The 17,589-nt window shown below is 40.6% G+C and overlaps 2 protein-coding genes and 2 long non-coding RNA genes across 8 annotated transcripts in view; 2 read left to right on the top strand and 2 right to left on the bottom strand.

Moving 5' to 3' along the window:
- The window catches only part of LOC112159496 (ankyrin repeat domain-containing protein SOWAHA), a 34,722-nt gene extending 26,780 nt beyond the window's left edge, over window positions 1–7,942 (bottom strand). The window contains exon 1 of one of the 3 annotated variants that reach the window (XM_024293602.2): window positions 6,986–7,942. In XM_024293602.2, coding sequence (XP_024149370.1) covers window positions 6,986–7,118 — 133 coding nt within the window. In that variant the 5' untranslated portion in view covers window positions 7,119–7,942. The remainder of the gene's footprint in view (window positions 1–6,985) is intronic. The other 2 variants (XM_024293603.2, XM_024293601.2) reach the window with 2 other exon arrangements.
- A 2,690-nt stretch (window positions 7,943–10,632) lies between these two features.
- Window positions 10,633–12,216, top strand: LOC112159504. The gene is made up of 2 exons (XR_004948217.1): window positions 10,633–10,927; window positions 11,267–12,216. It is a non-coding gene; the product is annotated as an uncharacterized LOC112159504 (long non-coding RNA).
- On the bottom strand, window positions 11,565–13,582 carry LOC112159503. 3 transcript variants are annotated; one of them, XR_004948216.1, is made up of 4 exons: window positions 13,124–13,582; window positions 12,483–12,662; window positions 12,237–12,409; window positions 11,565–12,147 (listed from the first exon to the last, which is right to left on the bottom strand). It is a non-coding gene; the product is annotated as an uncharacterized LOC112159503 (long non-coding RNA). The 3 variants fall into 3 exon arrangements; XR_004948215.1 differs by having other exon boundaries at window positions 12,230–12,409; window positions 12,483–12,642; window positions 13,124–13,581; XR_002921500.2 differs by having other exon boundaries at window positions 12,230–12,409; window positions 13,124–13,580.
- Window positions 13,583–16,606: 3,024 nt separating this feature from the next.
- LOC112159501 overlaps window positions 16,607–17,589 on the top strand; it is a 5,009-nt gene continuing 4,026 nt past the window's right edge. The window contains exon 1 of the mRNA XM_024293611.2: window positions 16,607–17,396. Coding sequence (XP_024149379.1) covers window positions 17,239–17,396 — 158 coding nt within the window. The 5' untranslated portion in view covers window positions 16,607–17,238. The remainder of the gene's footprint in view (window positions 17,397–17,589) is intronic.

Raw genomic sequence — 17,589 nt, 5'->3', positions numbered from 1 at the left:
ATCTTATGTCCAACATGCTTGCCAGTGTTTTTGTAGAGCTCTCCTAAATAAATGAACCCGTGATACTTTCTCAATATCATCCATGTCTTCCACAATGTTTCAATGCTGTCAAAATGGTAGCTCCTCCCACACAAAACTTTGCTTCCAATTAATAAACACACTTTTCAACATTTTGACAAGCGTCTTACAGCAAATTTGACAAAACAGCGGCAGAGGGCGCAAATTTGTAGACACATTTTGTTCAATGTTAAGATTAGCATGAGTGAAGAGAGAGTTTTGAGAAGTTGGTAGGAAAATGCTACCTTCTGCCACCAGCATTCAGTGGTCTTTTACGGAACTACAGTATTTAATGTAGAATTTAGAAATTACACATACACTATTGCGTGAAATTGTCAGGACTCACTCAGTCATGTCCTCCTCTGACCACCAGAGGGACCCCTCTCCTGAGTACTAACCCTCTTCACTACAACTCCCATCAGCCACTGCTTCAGTCTTCTCCACGCACAGCTGATCATCCTCATCAGAACCATCAGCATTTATACCCAGTCCAGCCTTACCTTCAGTGCGAAGTCTTGATCGTGTTTACCTGTCAGTCTGAGCAGTTTTTCCTAGTTTGATTCTCCATGTTTTGACCCCCGCCTGTTTACTCGTTCCTCTGCCTCGCCTCTGTGTTTTTGACTATTGCCTGCCTTTTGACGCCGTTTATGTCTTGCCCTTGTTCTGTTCAATTAAACCGTTTGCACATGGGTCCAAACGTCTCAGCCTCTTTGTCAAAAAAATCAAACCCTTGCTTTACATTCCCAAATTTACAAAATGTCATTTTTTTTCTTGGATGACTTGCTTCAATTTGATTAGAGATCATCTGTGTGCATATTTAGCCGTANNNCAACAAAACTCTCACTTTGCTTTGCCTTGCCCGTTCGGCCATTTTTACCTAATTATTGCTGATATGGGTGAAGCAAACTACAGACAATGTCTGGTCCCACTTTAGACTTAATTTCTGAACAATCCCTACTGTTTCTTTTCCTTATAGGTAACTTAAGAGATTACCCCACCTAGTGTTTATATGTGTGTGAAACTAAATGTTAGGTTCTTATTCTTTTGCTACGTATTGTTTTTTTTTATCAAAGACAAACTCATTACTGTCAAGGAGTCTCTGGCACTTCCTGAGTTACAGGAACTGAATCAAAACTTGTTCCAGTGGATTATTTAGGACAAGTGACATTTCTGCGTATTTTTAAGGTAAATCAGTCCATTTTCCAAATCCGCTGAACCCCTTTCAGGGTCATGAGGTTGCTGAAGCCTATCCTAGCAACTTTTGGGTGAAGGCTGGGTACCCCCTGAACAAGTCACCAGCTTGTCACAGAGCCACACACACACTTTTACACCTATAGGGACAATTTAGATTCTTCATTGAAACTATGAAGCATGTTTTTGGACAGCAGGAGGAAACTGGAGAAAACCCGAACATGCACAAAGAGAACACGCAAACTCCATTCATTTAACACCTATTTCTTTCACTTTACATATAATTAGACCCACCCATCCATTTTCTAAACCTGGTCGGGTACACAGAGTTGACACAGGGTGAAGATGGGGTACACTCTGGATAAAAGGGTAATGGAGACACACAACCACACAAATACAGGGAATGTTACAGACACTAATCAACCCTGGAACCATGTTTTTAGACTGTGGGAGGAAACCGGAGTGGCTGGAGAAAACCCACAAAGGCATGAGGAGACCCAGTCGGAGTCTGAACCAGGGCCTTCTTGCTGTGAGGCAAGAGTGCCAACCACTACACCCCCGTCAGCCCTTCAGAGTAAACCTGTTGCACAAATGTCTTTACCAGCACTCTTGGACAAAAACAACCGTAATTTGATTATAGAGATAGCAACATTTTATCAACTTCCATTCAATTTAATCGCCTCAAAAGTTATTTTATTTTTGTGACTTTCACCCCTGACAAGTCAGAAATACACGGCCTAAAAACAGACGGGAGTACCCTAAACTCTTCAAAACTGAAAATATTCATTTTCGATAGATATATCAGAACGTGCGATGCAGAGGCATTTTTAGCAGCTTTTTCCAGGCTCAGGTATTCCACATATGCTGGTCCATTTCCGGACAAATGAAGCATTTCCTTTTCCTGATGGGCACAGCGAAAAAAAAGAACACTTGTAGTGAGACAGTTGCACGACAACAGGAAGTCCAAAGGAAGCAGCTGCTTACATTTATCTTAACAAAAAAATTCTCTTTGCTTTGCACAGTGAGCAGCACAGTATTCTAGTTATTTATTAGCCAAAAGTGCACATGCAACAACCCCCCTGTGTCTGCCTTAAACGAGTCCCAAACATGCCCCACTTTTTTAAGCAGATGAAATACACGCCCCCGCCCCATTAGAGATCTTACATGCAGTCATGCATGTGGACTTAATTATGGCTAAAGCGCTATCATCACAATTATGATGTGAAAAGCCACAAACACATGCTCGGACAGACTTCAAATGTGTGGGAAGCACTTTTCTAATTGGACGGCCGTGTCAGATGGCAGCGCTTTAAACCTCTGTCAACAACTGCACTGCTGACACGGCATCTGGACTCTACATGCCGCTCCACAAGGTCACTTTGAATAAGCATTGGAGGAGTGTGTTTGCATTCAGTCAAAGCCAAGAGTAAAAGTCTCTACTGAACACACGGACGCTCCACCTAAGCAAAGGAAAAAGTGTCTGCAAGCATTTTTAGAAGAGTATTTCCTGTGGACTCTGAAGGGTAAACATTGATTTTATTGGTCATTCCACTAATGTGGAATCTGGAGTTTGTGGATGGAGATGAGAGGAACACTGTTTTATAGGAGAAATGAGTCTTATCGCAGATACCTACAGTTTCTCTGTTTCAAGGACAGTCACATGCATCCATATGGGCGGTTGGACGTACAGTTGCTGCAGGTTTTCAGGTTGTCCGGGTTGGAGGAGGGTCAAAGTAAGAGGCGGCAAGTGCAAGGTGCACCTTAAGGGGAGTGCAAGTATACTTTTAAGGATCTTGTAGTAAGTGTATCTTGAAGCATTCATAAGACTATGTAAGTTGCACGCACATATGACATATGAGTGATGCCTTGGTCTCAACTGCCCTTTGCCAGAAACTGGCTGTCTGCAAGCTAAAAATGGCCAAGCCTGTACGTGCCACTCCAGGAGTACACACTAAAAACGTGAACACCACATACGGGCTTACACGCGCAGTCCGCAGGATTTGGATTAGGGTCGTAAAAATTAAAAAATCCAAACGGCACACTTCAGCCTCAACTACTTCATCCTTTGCTCTTGCATCTTGTATACAGTAAATGTTTGCTAATACCTTTCGCCTGCAGTTTTTGCTCTACAGGCTCACTGAGTGGTTTACGACTTTGATGTTGCATGCGGAACACTTGCGTGTTTTGCCCTATTTTTTTTGCTACTGAACAGCCCGTATCCACCCATAAGGGCAGTTGTGACTAGGCAATTACTCTGTAAGCGAGATTGCAGGTAGAGCGGTGAACCTCTGATCAGAAGATTGCAGGTTTGGTGCCTTGCCCATCCACATATCAAAGTGTCCTTGGGCAAGACACTGAAAATTGTTCATGGTGGTTATAGGTTGGAGACAGAGTTCAGCATTGGAGCCATCATCAGTGTGTGAATGGGACTGTGACTGTAAGGCTTCTTGGGCCTTCAAGGAAGGTATCCATCCATCTATACATCTTCTTCCGCTCATCCAGGACCGGGTGATGGGGGCAGCAGTCCAAGCAAAGATGCCCAGACTTTCCTCTCCCTGGCCACTTCTTCCAGTTCCTCTGGGGAGACCCCGAGGCTTTCCCAGACCAGCCGAGAGACGCGGTCCTGGGTCTTCCCCAGGGCCTTCGCCCAATGGGACATGCCTTGAACACCTCCAAGAGGCATCTGGACCAGATACTCGAGCCACCTCAACTGGCTCCTCGAGGTTCTCACCCAATCTCTAAGGGATCGCCCAGCCACCCTATGAAGGACCTAGTTCTTTCAGTCATGACCCAGAGCTTATGACCATAGGTGAGTACTGGAACTAATATCAACCGGTAAATTAAAAGCTTTGCTTTCACGCTCGGCTCTCTTTTCACCCTAACGAACTGGTATAACAACCGTATAACAGCGGACGCCACTCCAATCCACCATCAATCTCACACTACAATCTTTCCTCACTTGTAAACAAGACCCCAAGATACTTGAACTTCTCCACATGGGGCAGGAGCACTCCACCCACTGAGACAGGGCAAATTACCTTTCTGCGGTCGAGAAGAAAGGTAAAAAAGTGCTATATACTGTAAGTACACACCATTTACCACAAGTCATAACTGTAAGCGAGACTGGTGGGTTTTTTTATGTTCCTTTTTAGGTGAATTTTATGCATTAAATGAGTGGCTAAATTTACATCTGTAAAAGTTTTATAGACATACCAGCCTATGGTAAATGTGAACTGTACAAAGTTTGGCAAAAAAGATGACAAAGAATTTCCTAGAGTTACCTAAAAGCAGCAGAAAGTACACTGGCAGGAGAACACTTCAGCATTTTTCACTGAAGCGTGCTTCCATAAATTTCATAGGAATGTCATAATTTGCGTATCTGGGTGCAGAAGGTCAAACAGTGCAGTGTGTGGACAATGAGACCTGATTTGCTGACTCGATTAATTTAGTCCTAATAACAGCATCCATTTCCTATCATACTGATTAGCTGGAACTTGCTCCTCTCTTGGGGAATTGTAATCACAAAGAGATCAAGTTGTTCACTTGGCTACCACAGTTAAGGATAATTGTCCTACTGGGTTGCGTCCCCAGAGGGCTCTGTATGAACTGCTGCAGCTAATGCAGATGGTAATACTTAAACCACATGGTCGAATGGAGAATTCTTCCTGAGTTTTTCGCTTCCCAGAAAAACCACATTAAATAAATTCTGTCAATCTGCCTTTGAAGATCAGCGACAGCCAACAGGGTTCAACTATGACTCCATGAGCACGACTACAATGGAAAATATTTTTACAAAGAATCACAAGTACAATTTACCAAAAGATGCTCCAAAATAAACTTTTTGACTTTGATTACATTTGCACACATTGTTTTCTGAGAGCTAACTTCACTAATTCTTATTAAGTTAACCAATATCTGACTTTTTGGCAGCAGTTGTGAAAGAATTAAAAAAAAAACGCAAATTAAATAGCAACATTGCATCCAAATATAATGACTATAAATGGGAAAAACCTCTTTTTAATTTTTCCAAAACTGCAAGGCTCAATGTTAATGAGTTGGCTAGTGTTTGCATACAATGACACATTGTCAATGGGATGTCACAATTCACAGGTCAAAACCGAACTGTATCAGAACTGAATCGTGGGGAAAATGAATTATTGTATCCCTATTGTATATGTTTTCTTAAAGTAATCATTTGTGGTCTAAAACACGTTTTTTTGCTCATACTTTCTTCTTCTGAAATAAGCTGTAATGCTATAGCGTTAAAATTGAATTGAATGGATCAAAATAATTGAAAAAAAAAAATCAGAATCAAATCGATCCAGGTTCTTGTGAATCAAATCGAATTGTTTCTGGAAATTACCTCTAATTGGAACCAAATTGCAGGGAAAATGAATCACCGAATCCCTAGTCATCACCACTTCCTGTCTAAAAATAATAAACTTTTGACATAAGGAACTTAGATGCAGCAAAGGGGCAACCCGTTATCCTTATCGCTAAGCCAGGTTTAAAAAAAAATAAAACATCCTGGAGCCAGTTAAGTTCACCAAGTAGCCACTGGAAGGCTTAAAACACATCAATGGCAGCCAACATTTGCTCTAACTTAAAACAGTCTAATTTCACAATAACCCTTTTTTAAAACACCGTGGTTGTCGGTTCTTACAACTTTATTTTGGTGGTTTTGTATTGAATTACTTTTGAAACACTTTTGATTGACATATTCTTTACTTAAATGATTGGGGTGTGGACTCCTGATGGGCGAGAGTGGTTGCCATAGAAACACAGATTAACTCAGGCCACCTGATTCCAACATGGCGAGGTCCGAATCAGAAAAAAATGGCAACTGAATTGACTTCATTTAGTCTGCCATTTTCCATGGGTGACATCACACTTGCTCGGTCCAGTTCTCTTGTACAGTCAATGACTTCTGCACATTGTCAATCGTAACAGCTAAATAGAGGCCAAAATCTGTAAGAAAAATGAACTTGCTGAATTGAATTATGGTTTCAAAGTTTTGGCATCAGTTGGCTTCCGTACCACTGACGTCCAACATGGACCGGAGTTGCTCTGTGTGTGGTTTGATTAGTATTCGGAGACATGCGTCACATTTCAAACAGAACCATAAAATATCCCCTCTTTTATTTGCACAAGTAAGTACTTCTGGATCCAGCATCTGCTGTTTTTTAGATTTGCACAGTTTGAAAAAAACTGGAATTGCACAACATTTATCAGTGGAAGCCAAATATGAGAACTGCCTTGCAAGCAAAGAGTCAGGACATTGCATAAGCATCTGAAGTGTAGGAGGACGGACACAAACAGAAAGACTTGTGTAATAAACATCTACTAAATCTTCTTCTGGTTGGTTCAGTGTTCCGTTAAAGCTGGAGGGGCTTCATGTGACCCTCTGTGTTGACTTCATTGGGTGATGGGCTGGTTTGGGTCCTGTTACCCGCTGGCTCATGGGAGGAAATGACACAATGCCTGCTGAAAGTATTTGAAGGGGCTTTTTTTAAATGCAAAACAGATGTGAGGTTTACAGCACAAAAGAAAATGATGGAGATTAAAAAGTAGACGCCTTTAAAAGCGTTCTTCAAAATAAAATGATCAATGTTGACACGCAAACGCGCCAAAACAAATGACAGGTTTTCGCCTCCCATGATGCCACACGACCAAATCCCGTCATATCCCGTCGCGGCGGTCCCGTCTCCCCTCTAAGCCGGCTCGTGTGTGTACTCACCGCGGAGCTGCAGGTCGCTGTGGCCAATGAACGGTTTAAAAGTCTTCAGGATGTCTGCGTTTCTCACTCTGCCCGAGTTTCCTGCGGCGGAGTGGAAATAATCCAGCAGGGACTCCTCACTCACATCCCTCATGTCCGCAGCGTCTCTCAGAACCGAACCGGGCCGCCTTCAGTCCACCGGTTTACTGCTAAACGATTTAAGGCTAATTTCTCCCCTCCTCACGATGCCATAAGGCTTTTTCACCGGGCTAATTAGTTATAATGGACGTCTAAAGTTTACTCCACCCAGACGGACGGACGGCTGCTGCGCCTCCTCCTGTTAACCCTTTAAAGACACACACGTCTCCACGGAGCCAAAAGGATGAAGAGACTCGCTGTTTTTTGAGACGTAGGCTATCATACATATATCTTTTATTTTTATTTACTTAAAAAGCTCTGAAATATTATAACATCCAGTTTGTGGGCAGTGGCTTTTATAAGAAGTAATATTTTGAGGATGGTAGGATAGCCCACGCGGCTCTGGCACATACTAGCTAGAGTGTAATAAGACTGAACAAATTTGGTTAAAGTCCCCCTCCGATGAAAATCATGTTTTGTTTTTTTTTAGTATTTGACGAGTATGTGTGGCTTTTTTTTTTTATTAAAGTGAACAAATGTAATAGGAATTAATATTTGAATTAATGAACCTTCTTTACGTCAAGAGAGCTCTTCTGCACATGCGCTAAACCCTCATCTGTTACAGCTAGCATGGCTAGCTCAGTTGCTGGAGAAGAGAAGATGGTATCTTCCCATTGACTGCAGTCAAATGAGCTGCTGTTCACATTTCTGTGGTCAATCAGCCATCACTGATTTTTTTTATGCCTTTCATACAATACTTACAGTAGCAGGGCTGAGAACGCTTGGAGGGGGTTGGGCGGAGCTGCTCAGCTAAGCACCAAATGCCACGCCCCCTCAGAGGAGATTTTGGAAACAAACTTCAGATCAACATGAAAAACTGCTTTTGAAGACATTTAGGTTGTGTGATTTTGGTTAAAAACTTCACAATACTTCATAAAAGAACCTGTTTTTAATTTAAAAAAATGTCAAAGGGGGACTTTAAAATGAACCAGAGTTTGTTTCAACAGATAACCCAGGACAAATTTTCAGTCTTAATACACCAAAGTAGACCCTGATGTGGGAACAGGAACCACTCTTAAACCCATTAGTTGATGTGGGTTCTGTTTGTTTCCATTCGGACAAACTTCGATTCACTCTGAGTTTCATCAGTCTGAATAGGATATGTGCTTGGAAGAGAACAACTGGACCAAAATAGCCAGGCATTATGGGATGTAAAGAGTAGTTGAGCAACAATATCTGCGTTTCCATTAACTCTGAAATTGTTCAAATTAGATTTGCAATAATAAATTTCTTAGAGGAGACAAAACAATTTTGAAAAAACTCACATTTATCAAAAAGATTTTGCGCTTAGATCCCCAACCAAGATTTCCTCATTGCTTCATCCATTGCCGCGCTTTTCCAGCCTGAATAAGACGCAGACATCAGCTTTGACAGATAAGGATGAGCGCTAGTGCCGTGACAGAAACTTGAATGGACCATGTATGTTTTCAAACAGAAAATGGGTCCAGCTATGTATTTGTTCTTTTTTTTTAATACAGCTGAACAGATTTTAAATTTAAAAAATTTGTGTTCTCATCCATTGCCATGTTTCTAATGACTTATTGCATGAGTTAGTTTGTTTATTCGCACAACTATGATTTAATAGAAGCAGTGTCATTGCGAAATTGTGTTTTTTTTAACATTTGTAGACTTTCGATAAAGTTTTGCGCCTATGTGTGATTGAAAACCAAATACAGAGACACAGCAGTTCATTGAAATGTGATTGAATGAATACACAGTCATTACAAAAATGTGTCATGTGTCAATATGTGACAATTTGGGAATGAGAATGTGTTGTCCCAACAGCCCAGTCTTAAAGTGCCCCAAAAGTTACACTCCAACGTCTGTATAGTGTTGATTATTTGAGTTGCACGTTCAGTTGCTGCAAAGCTGGAGAGCCTGTCCGCTCAGGTATTAACCACAGAACACATTGTCAGATTAATTGTGCGATTGTAAATATTAAATGTGCCGGACTTACACATTAATCCCTCTGTCCTCCTGCGGTATTACGCCTTTTTTTGTCCAACCAGTTTCGATTTAATTTAGGAAAGAATGGTTTATAACTGGTGCTAAAGGCTGCTGCCCCAAGAAGACAATATTGTAATTACAGTAAGCTTCTTATATGTTGATACAATTATTGAGGTGAGGAGTTTATATTGTCGCATATGAAGGTGGGACCTTATGCTCTTTCAATTTAGAGGGGACAACTTTTCAGCGGATAAAGACATTTGATCCTGTAGCATATGTCACATCTTAGTGGAATGAATTCATGCCTGGCAAGCGTTTATCACCTTACTGCTGGAGATTGTGCGGCACAAATTAAAAGAATAGTAATGCACTCAAATCTGGTGGAGCATTATAGTCACCACAATGTGATAAATAAGGTGTCAAATTTTAATATTTGGAGATATATTTGGAGTATTTGTTGAGTTTGGGGTTTGCACTCACCTCATAGCGAGAAGGTCCTGGTTTAAATCCCTGCTGGGACCATTCTGTGTGGAGCTTGTACGTTCTCTCCGGTTTACTCCCACAGTCCAAAAACATGCCTTATAGGTTGATTGGTTACTAGTGAGTGAGCAACGACTTGTTCAGGGTGTACCCCGCCTTTGGTCAACAGTAGCTGGGATAGGCTCCTGCAACCTCATGACCCCAAAATAGATTCAGGAGGGGTTCTGAGGATGGATGGTACTTGTTCAGTTCCAAATCATGCAATGTAATAGGTTGTACTCAGAGACTATTAATAGTAATGTTGTTGTTCACTATTTGGCATAACCTGTCAGGGGTTGCCACAGTGAACCAGCGTTCACAGATCTTCATATTTGGTTTGACAGAGAGTTTTAATGCGCTTCTTGACACGACCCGAGCAAAATTCATGATTTGAACCGCATTGACATTTTGCACCAAGTCTCTTACAACTGTGAGTACATGACCTAGTACAAGAGTGTAACTCAATCGTAGAAAGGGCCAAAATCCATTTAAGTCGCGGGCCGAACAGGATAAACATTTATCCAACACTCTAAAACTATGTTTTAAAACTTTAAAACTGTAACTTTTTAACATAATTAGGAACTAAACATATATCATGACCTGCAATAATGCTAGTGTGAATGCTGTAAGCTGAATTTGGGCGGTGAAGATGGCAGTGCTGATAGCTGAAGTTGATAGCCAGCTAATATATTAGCTAAATGCTAAATTAGCCACAAAAAACCCAAAACAGCTAGCATGTAGCTGAAACAATAGCTAAACTCTAAAGTAGCTAGCATGTAAATATTAGCAAAACTCTGAAGTGGACTAAAAATTCTCAGTAAATAGAAAAATAGTACAAAAAGCTAGCAGAATGCTAATTTTGAGAACTTTAAAGAAATGTAAAAAGTTAGAAATGAGCACAAGATAACATTGGGCCATCAATAACTATACATTGAAAGGATCTGGAGGGCCAGATCCGGCCCCCGGGCCTGGACTTATGTGCCCTTGCTAAAACGTGCTGAACTTGGATTCTAGAATCGATGGCTGTGTCCAAATTCAGGTGCTGCGACCTCCCGAGGCCGGGTTTGTCGGCCGGTGACGTCACAGCGTCGCGACAAGTGCTGTCCAAATTCAGGGTCTGCTTCAAACTCGGCCGACGAACGCGGCCTCATTCTTCCGATTTTGAAGGATCGTTCTGGTGTATCCTTCAATGCCGACCGTATCCCAAGATGCATTGCGGTCGGCCCCGAAGAAATTTTCTGGCAACAATGGCGGACGTTGATGCGGGACGCGGAGTCGGGGAAAATTTCACTTTTAAATGTAAGTAAAAACTTTAATCTGATAAGTTTATGTTTTTTATGATTAAAATAAAACATTTTAACGTTATTTTGATATGAAATGTTACAACAGAAGTGCTTATATGGCGGTCTCGGCTCGTATGCTAGATCCTGCTGCTGTTCTTCGGTCGTTCGCTTTTGTTCTTTCTTGATGAAAACGAAAAAAATTAAAAACCCAATTTTATATAATTTTAGGGGCCAAAGAACAGACGACAGTAATTATAAAGCTCCGGGTGAAAATTATCATCTTTTACTGGCGCCATTTTTTTCCCACCTGCTTTGGCAAATCGTACATTTACATACGTCTTCATTATAATCATAGAGCCGGCGTCACCGACCCTGTTCTTCGTGAACTCCACTGCCCTGCTTCAGTAATTCCTGATTAGCTGGATTGGATGAGCTCCGTTTCTGATTGACTGAACACACCTGATCAGGTGAGCAGAAAAGTAGCTGAAACAGGGTTAGCTGCCAAACAAACAGGGCAGGAGCTCAATAACAACAGAGTTGGTGACATTACTGTAGAGTTGAGTGTTTTTGTGTTTTAATGTGAAACATTTTTGAGAGGGATTAAACCTGTCATCTCTCCTGCTTTGTTTTCTGTGTTTTTCAGGACAATCCTGGAGAAAATGGATCTGCTGGAGAAGTACAGCAGTGGGTGAAAGAGAGGAGAGTGAAGAAAGAGAAGGAAGGAGAAACAGTGATGAGCTTCTAGACCTGAGCAGAGGACATCAGGCAGAAGAGCAGAGCGCACGAGAGAGGAGGGTAACTTTTGACCAACTTTAGTCTGCTGGAAAGAATTGCTGTTAAAATCCTTAGATGTCTGATAATAAATAAATGAAGTTTATGTTTGATATATTAAACATGTTTGTTTTTGTTTTGTTAATTTAAATAAAGATCTAAATCAAACACAGTGATTGTCATGGATTAATTGTAACTTTTATTTCCAACTATTTACAAAGTAAGTAAGTAAGTAAATCTTTATTTATATAGCACTTTTCACAGAGGACCACTCACAAAGTGCTTCACAAAAGATAAAATACATAAGTCGACATGGATGGGGGGGGCTTCAACTGAGACCCGGGCTGGAACTTTCTGGGTGATGATTGAACATCTTGCAATGTGGTCTGCAGAGTTTCAGGATCATCTTCACTGTAGACTGCATCGTCCATCTTCAGGGTTTGCAGGGCTGGCTGTCGATGGATGCTGCATGACCAAAAATGATCCATAAATATGAGATAATGAATTTACAGGCTTTGGAAAAAAAATATCTTGATTATTTAATTACCTGTTACCAGTAATCAAGGTGGTACCTCCCCCAGGGCAGAAACCTCAGCCGGTAGTTGGTCCTGCCAGAGAGCATCACTGTGATCTCCAAACCAGCGTCCTTCTCCACATCTTCCTCTGGGGCCTCGGTGTCGTCAACACAGAGGCAGATGTTGTGGAGGATGGCACATGCTGTGACAACCTGCAATATATACGTTTAAATTTATATAAATATATTTCAAATAATACTGAAAAACTTCAGTGTGTTCACTTACATGAGGTACAGAGGTGTGATGCAGCTCCAGCACCTGCAGGAGGATGATCGATTCACAGATCCTGATCAAGGAGGTTCAGGAAGACTCCAGGAGAGTTCCTCTTCACTATGAAGTCTGGTCTTGGGTCTTCACTGTTGGACAAACAGCTCCTGGATTGATTCTGCATTACAGGAGTCTAGTCTAGTTATAAAGAAATACATAAGAAATACATTTATATTAAAAATATGTGGTTTTAAGTAATTTGTTATTAAACTATAAAACATCATTACAAATACTACTTTTACTGATTTCAAATCAAATTTTCAAATAAATACAAAAAATAATTAATTTCTGCAACAAAAGTCTGAAGATAAAATTAACATTTAACACTATTGTAGTATGATTAATAAAATAAAAACCCATTGTAGTTATTTGGTACATGTTTTTTATTCTCAGAAATGTGTAGGTACTTATACTAAGTTACATTTACAGCAATAACTTGTGAAATAAACAAAACTTGAATAATCCACAAACCCACAAATTCAGTATTTGTATATTTTACAACTTGTAATAGTGTTGCTAAATAAATATTTCAATTAAACTAGCTAAAGCTAATATGTAAAAGAGCTCGTAGATGTTTTTTAAGCGTTTGTATACAGTACCTGCAGATCGTTTTGTCTCCGCCGGAAAAACACCAACAAGTGCCGGTGGTAGCAATGGATCTGCTCCAACTCCTCCAAAAGTAGAATTTAAATTAAAAAAAACTCAATCATTTCGAGCTAAATGATTCACAACACGTTCAACTCACGGTGGCCAGGCTACAGGAAACTAGCTAGCAAAGTTAAAACAGCTTTCGTTGTTTTGTTTGTTCAATAAAGTTATAAAAAAAAAAAAAAAAAAAACAAGGCTAGACCGTCCAAATTCACAGCACTTAACATCCGGTATACCCGCTAACGAAGGACACGGACATCGGAGATCGCGAAGGCAACGGGCTCGGGAGGATGCAGAACCTGAATTTGGACACAGCCGATGTCAAATACCTGATACATACATAGGTTTAGAAATTCGTCTGAGTTGTTGACACTGAGTGACCCCGCCCCCTTTCCCTTCCCCTCTCCCACTAGCTTAGGGCCCCTCAAACCTGACGAGAACCAAAGACATACAAGTATTTCTACGTCACAAATACGATCTTTTTCCAACAGCATTTTTTTGTCTGCTCCTGATTCACAACATTTAGTGAAATATTTCATTATCTATGTTGAAAGGACCATTTAAATTGAAAGGTTTTCATGTTTTGGGCAGATTCTGAAGCTCCACATCAGACTTGCAGGAGCAGCCTGGTCTCCCACGGTGACAGCCTTGCTCCCGTTTGGCTTTTAGGAGCTGGTCGGGGAGGGACCAGATGTTCCTGTGTTCCATGTGAAGGTCAGAGCCGGCGGTCTCATGGCTCTGATCGACGGCAGATGTTTCCCCGGGTTATCCACTCCATATGGCCGGCCGCTCGTGCGCGGGGCCTTTTCACAGCACCGCGCTTGTAAACACGTTGGGTTTGCTGTTCTCCTTTTTTCCGCCCACCCCTGTAAAACATGTCCTAAATCCAATCACCGCATTGAGGGGGATGAGGTTGATGAATGGGGGAATGTGTGGTTGTAGTAGTGACCCATAAGCTTCTGCTGAGATTACAGGCGGCCCGCCAGTCCGGGCCGGGGCATCTGGAAACGGCTTAAAGAGGGATTGTTGTGAGGGATTGTTTAGACAGACAATGGTGTCTACCTGGTTTTAATCCGTCTCTGAAAGAGTACAGGGGGATTGGCAGAGTTTTAATAAATGAAAGTGCTCCTATAATCAGGGTTTACCAAAGTGCCCCCTTTGTGTTAATCAGACATTTTTTACAGCATGCTTTTTGACATCTGCCGCCACGCGTCGTGTTAACCCTGCACATTTCCGGCTTCCGTGGAGCAAATATCCTCCAATAGTTGATCAAGAATGCTTCACTTTTTGCAAATCTTGGTGCTACATCAACCCATCCGCCTAACGGGCGCATGGGCCAACCTGCAGCCCCGTCCCACCGCAGGCTTACCCCAAGCTAATCGAACATGTGTAATTACTCCACAGCGAAAATAGAAAGCTGCATTTGAATAATTAAAGTCCAGCGTATCAGCAGTCAAGCATGATAAAATGGTTTTAAAAATCAAGGATTACATGAGTAAATCCAGGCGGGCCAGATGTGAGAACAGGCGGGGCTTCTGGGGCCGGATTACCCCGGAGAATCTCACCGGAGCGTTCTGTCTTTTGCCCTGCAGCTTATAGGGACTCGACATGCTGTAATCCAACGATTAGCTGATATAATCACCTGTAAACACACCTTGGCGCTGATGTTGCTCTGGGGGCCGGCGGGTCCCGCTATGGTGGGCCCAACGGGGGCCGATGGGAAAGGTTGGATCATCTGAGCCAGAGGAACTTTCTGGAATCCAGACAGACAGACAGCTGCGGTGTGTGATCCCACAAACCAGCTGAACAGATGAGCACTCCTGCTCTTTAGAACCAGACAACAAAAACACACTAAAGCACTTTCCTTCTGCATCAGCAGATCAGCTTTAGTGAAACACAAGAGCGTTTTAGACGTCACCACAGACGGCTTTCCAAATCTTTAGGTAAAGATAGCAGATAATTACAAGAGCTTTTACAGTAGATCAAAAGATGATCGAAGAGGGATCCTAAACTCTGTATTCTCATTAGGAATAGAGACTTACCTTTGAAACTAAACCCAAAACTATCTGTTCAAACGATCATATTCCTTATTGCTTCCACCACCACTTCCCTTTCTCAATCTGTTTGTGGCTTTATAGTTTAATTATTTAGTACAGTGTTGACTGCCCTTCAAAAGCATTTTAAAGTAAAAATGTATTACTATATTATTCATATTAATATTACTTTAAGTGACTCTGCATTTATTTAACCTTTATATAATCATTGTGAGTTAATTTAAATATTCTAGACACTTAATTCAAATTAATTTCAAACATTAAGCCTTCGAATTGAAAAGTTGGGACACCTGTGCATTACTATGACATATACATATATATATATATATATATATATATGAAAGACTGTGTTCAATTTAGCATGTTTTAGTAATAATCTGAAGAGAAGCAGTGAACGCAGAACTGTTTCCAGTTTAAATAAAGGTTTAGAAACAAGGGAACCACAAGGGGGCGCTGTAGTGACGCACTTTGAAAAAGAGCATCCGGAGAGTCTTCTTTTAGAGCTACTTTCTACCTTGTGGGTGATTATGTCTGTGCTGTGGTGGGGAATCTTCATCTGTCAGAAGGTCAGCTGAAGGTCGGTGAACCTGCTGGACGTACAGAAGTAACCACTAACCTGCAGAGTCTCTGAAGAAAAAAAAAATCACAGCAAACAACACATGATGACAGCAAAAACTGATCAATCCATCATTACAGTCCAATGTGTGGAAAAACTGAATTTAGCAAATAGATGTGACCATATAATGTTCCATTTGTATTATTTTGATGTGGAAAAACAGAAGTGAACTGAACTTTATCAAGCTAAAATGTGAATGCCATTCATTCTTGTTTATTTGTACACAAATTTAATTGACTCTTAATCATCTTGCAAGAAACACAAGAAATCTGTGAAACTTCACCTGCACTGTTCAGAAGTATTGATCTCTGAGTCACACTGGATAAAGTTGTATCTAAAGACGTCCTGGATCGATTTTAGGTCAGTGAGTCAGATTGATTAAAATGAATCTATATTGACTATGAATCGTATCATTGTTAAAGTGAATCATTACTCACCTATATAATGTACTGCCAAACTTTGGGAGAGATTATCACTACTGTACACCACAAATCTTCAATATTTGTTTCAAGTTTATGATGTGTACTGTTGTATTTTTTTAAAAATATATATTTACAATTTGGTTTTCCATCCATTCTTAGCATTGATCTTTTTAACACAATTTATGAGATATGAATAGGTGGAGCAGAGCGCGTTAATTTGAAATATTCAAGAGCTTTTTGTTTACATTTTATTTGTAGATTTGTAAATTTAAAACTCATTCAGGACACAACAGAAGAGAACAGGAGGCAGAACCCCATGCTGACAGACATTTATTTTAAATCAATCAAACCTTATTTATAAAGCTCTTTGCAACAACAATAACTCCAAAGGCTTTCAGGGAAATAAAATAACTACATTTTAAACTAAAATGAAATAATAGTACATTTTACATGGCTTCTATGTTCTGAAAAGAATATAATTTTAATGTTTTTTTTATGTTTTTCCAACATCAGGGAACTAATCTAACATTTGAAAAACCTGCTAGCTTGCTAGCTAGCTATCTTTAATGTTGGCTTCATTTTTACTCTCTTATCTTTGACATGTAGCCACCTTGTGTTCAGACTGATAAACTCGATCAATATTTTTCTCTGACACTGTCACCAGTTAAACTTTATTCTTCTAGGTTCTTCCTAAGTCACCATTATTTGCCCTCCTTTCAAACTTCTGCACCAGCTTTCTCCATACTCAAACACGTTCATAGATCTCCTCTTTGCTCGAACCTTCTCCCTTGCAACTCCTCCTCACACTGTTTACATTTGTTTTCCTGTCTGAATCCACTAGAACTCAGTAAGGCGAAACCAAAAGTAAAATCCTCAGGGATATAAAAAGTTCTGTATCTCAGAGCAGCACGCCAAACAGCTTCAGGGAACTCTGCGTTTAAGAGAAAACTACTTTATTAGAGCTTTAATTCAGAATGGCTGACAGAGAAATTGCATTGGAGGGTTTGAGTACACTTTGCAATTCTGGTGTGACTTTTTTCCAACAGGGAGAGTCTGCTTCCCGAAGATCAATTGGGACGCAGCTGTTTCTCAGGGATTTGTATGATGCAGTCTTGGATGCCGAGGACAATAGGTATTTATTGCTTGGGATAAATTGACTATCTATTTGAGACTCAAACCATAACATTTATTCACTTTTTTCCTCTTTTGTTCTCTGTCTTTCTATCAAAGCTGACAAACTCTGTCTTTGTGCTCGTAATAGTCTCTGCATGTGTTATAAGACAGAAAAATACTAATATCCTCTCAGATTTATTGCATTTGCTGAA

The sequence above is a fragment of the Oryzias melastigma genome, linkage group LG7 (genome assembly GCF_002922805.2).
Source record: "Oryzias melastigma strain HK-1 linkage group LG7, ASM292280v2, whole genome shotgun sequence".
Lineage (NCBI taxonomy): Eukaryota > Metazoa > Chordata > Actinopteri > Beloniformes > Adrianichthyidae > Oryzias > Oryzias melastigma.
This window is presented reverse-complemented; position numbering and strand designations above follow the sequence as displayed.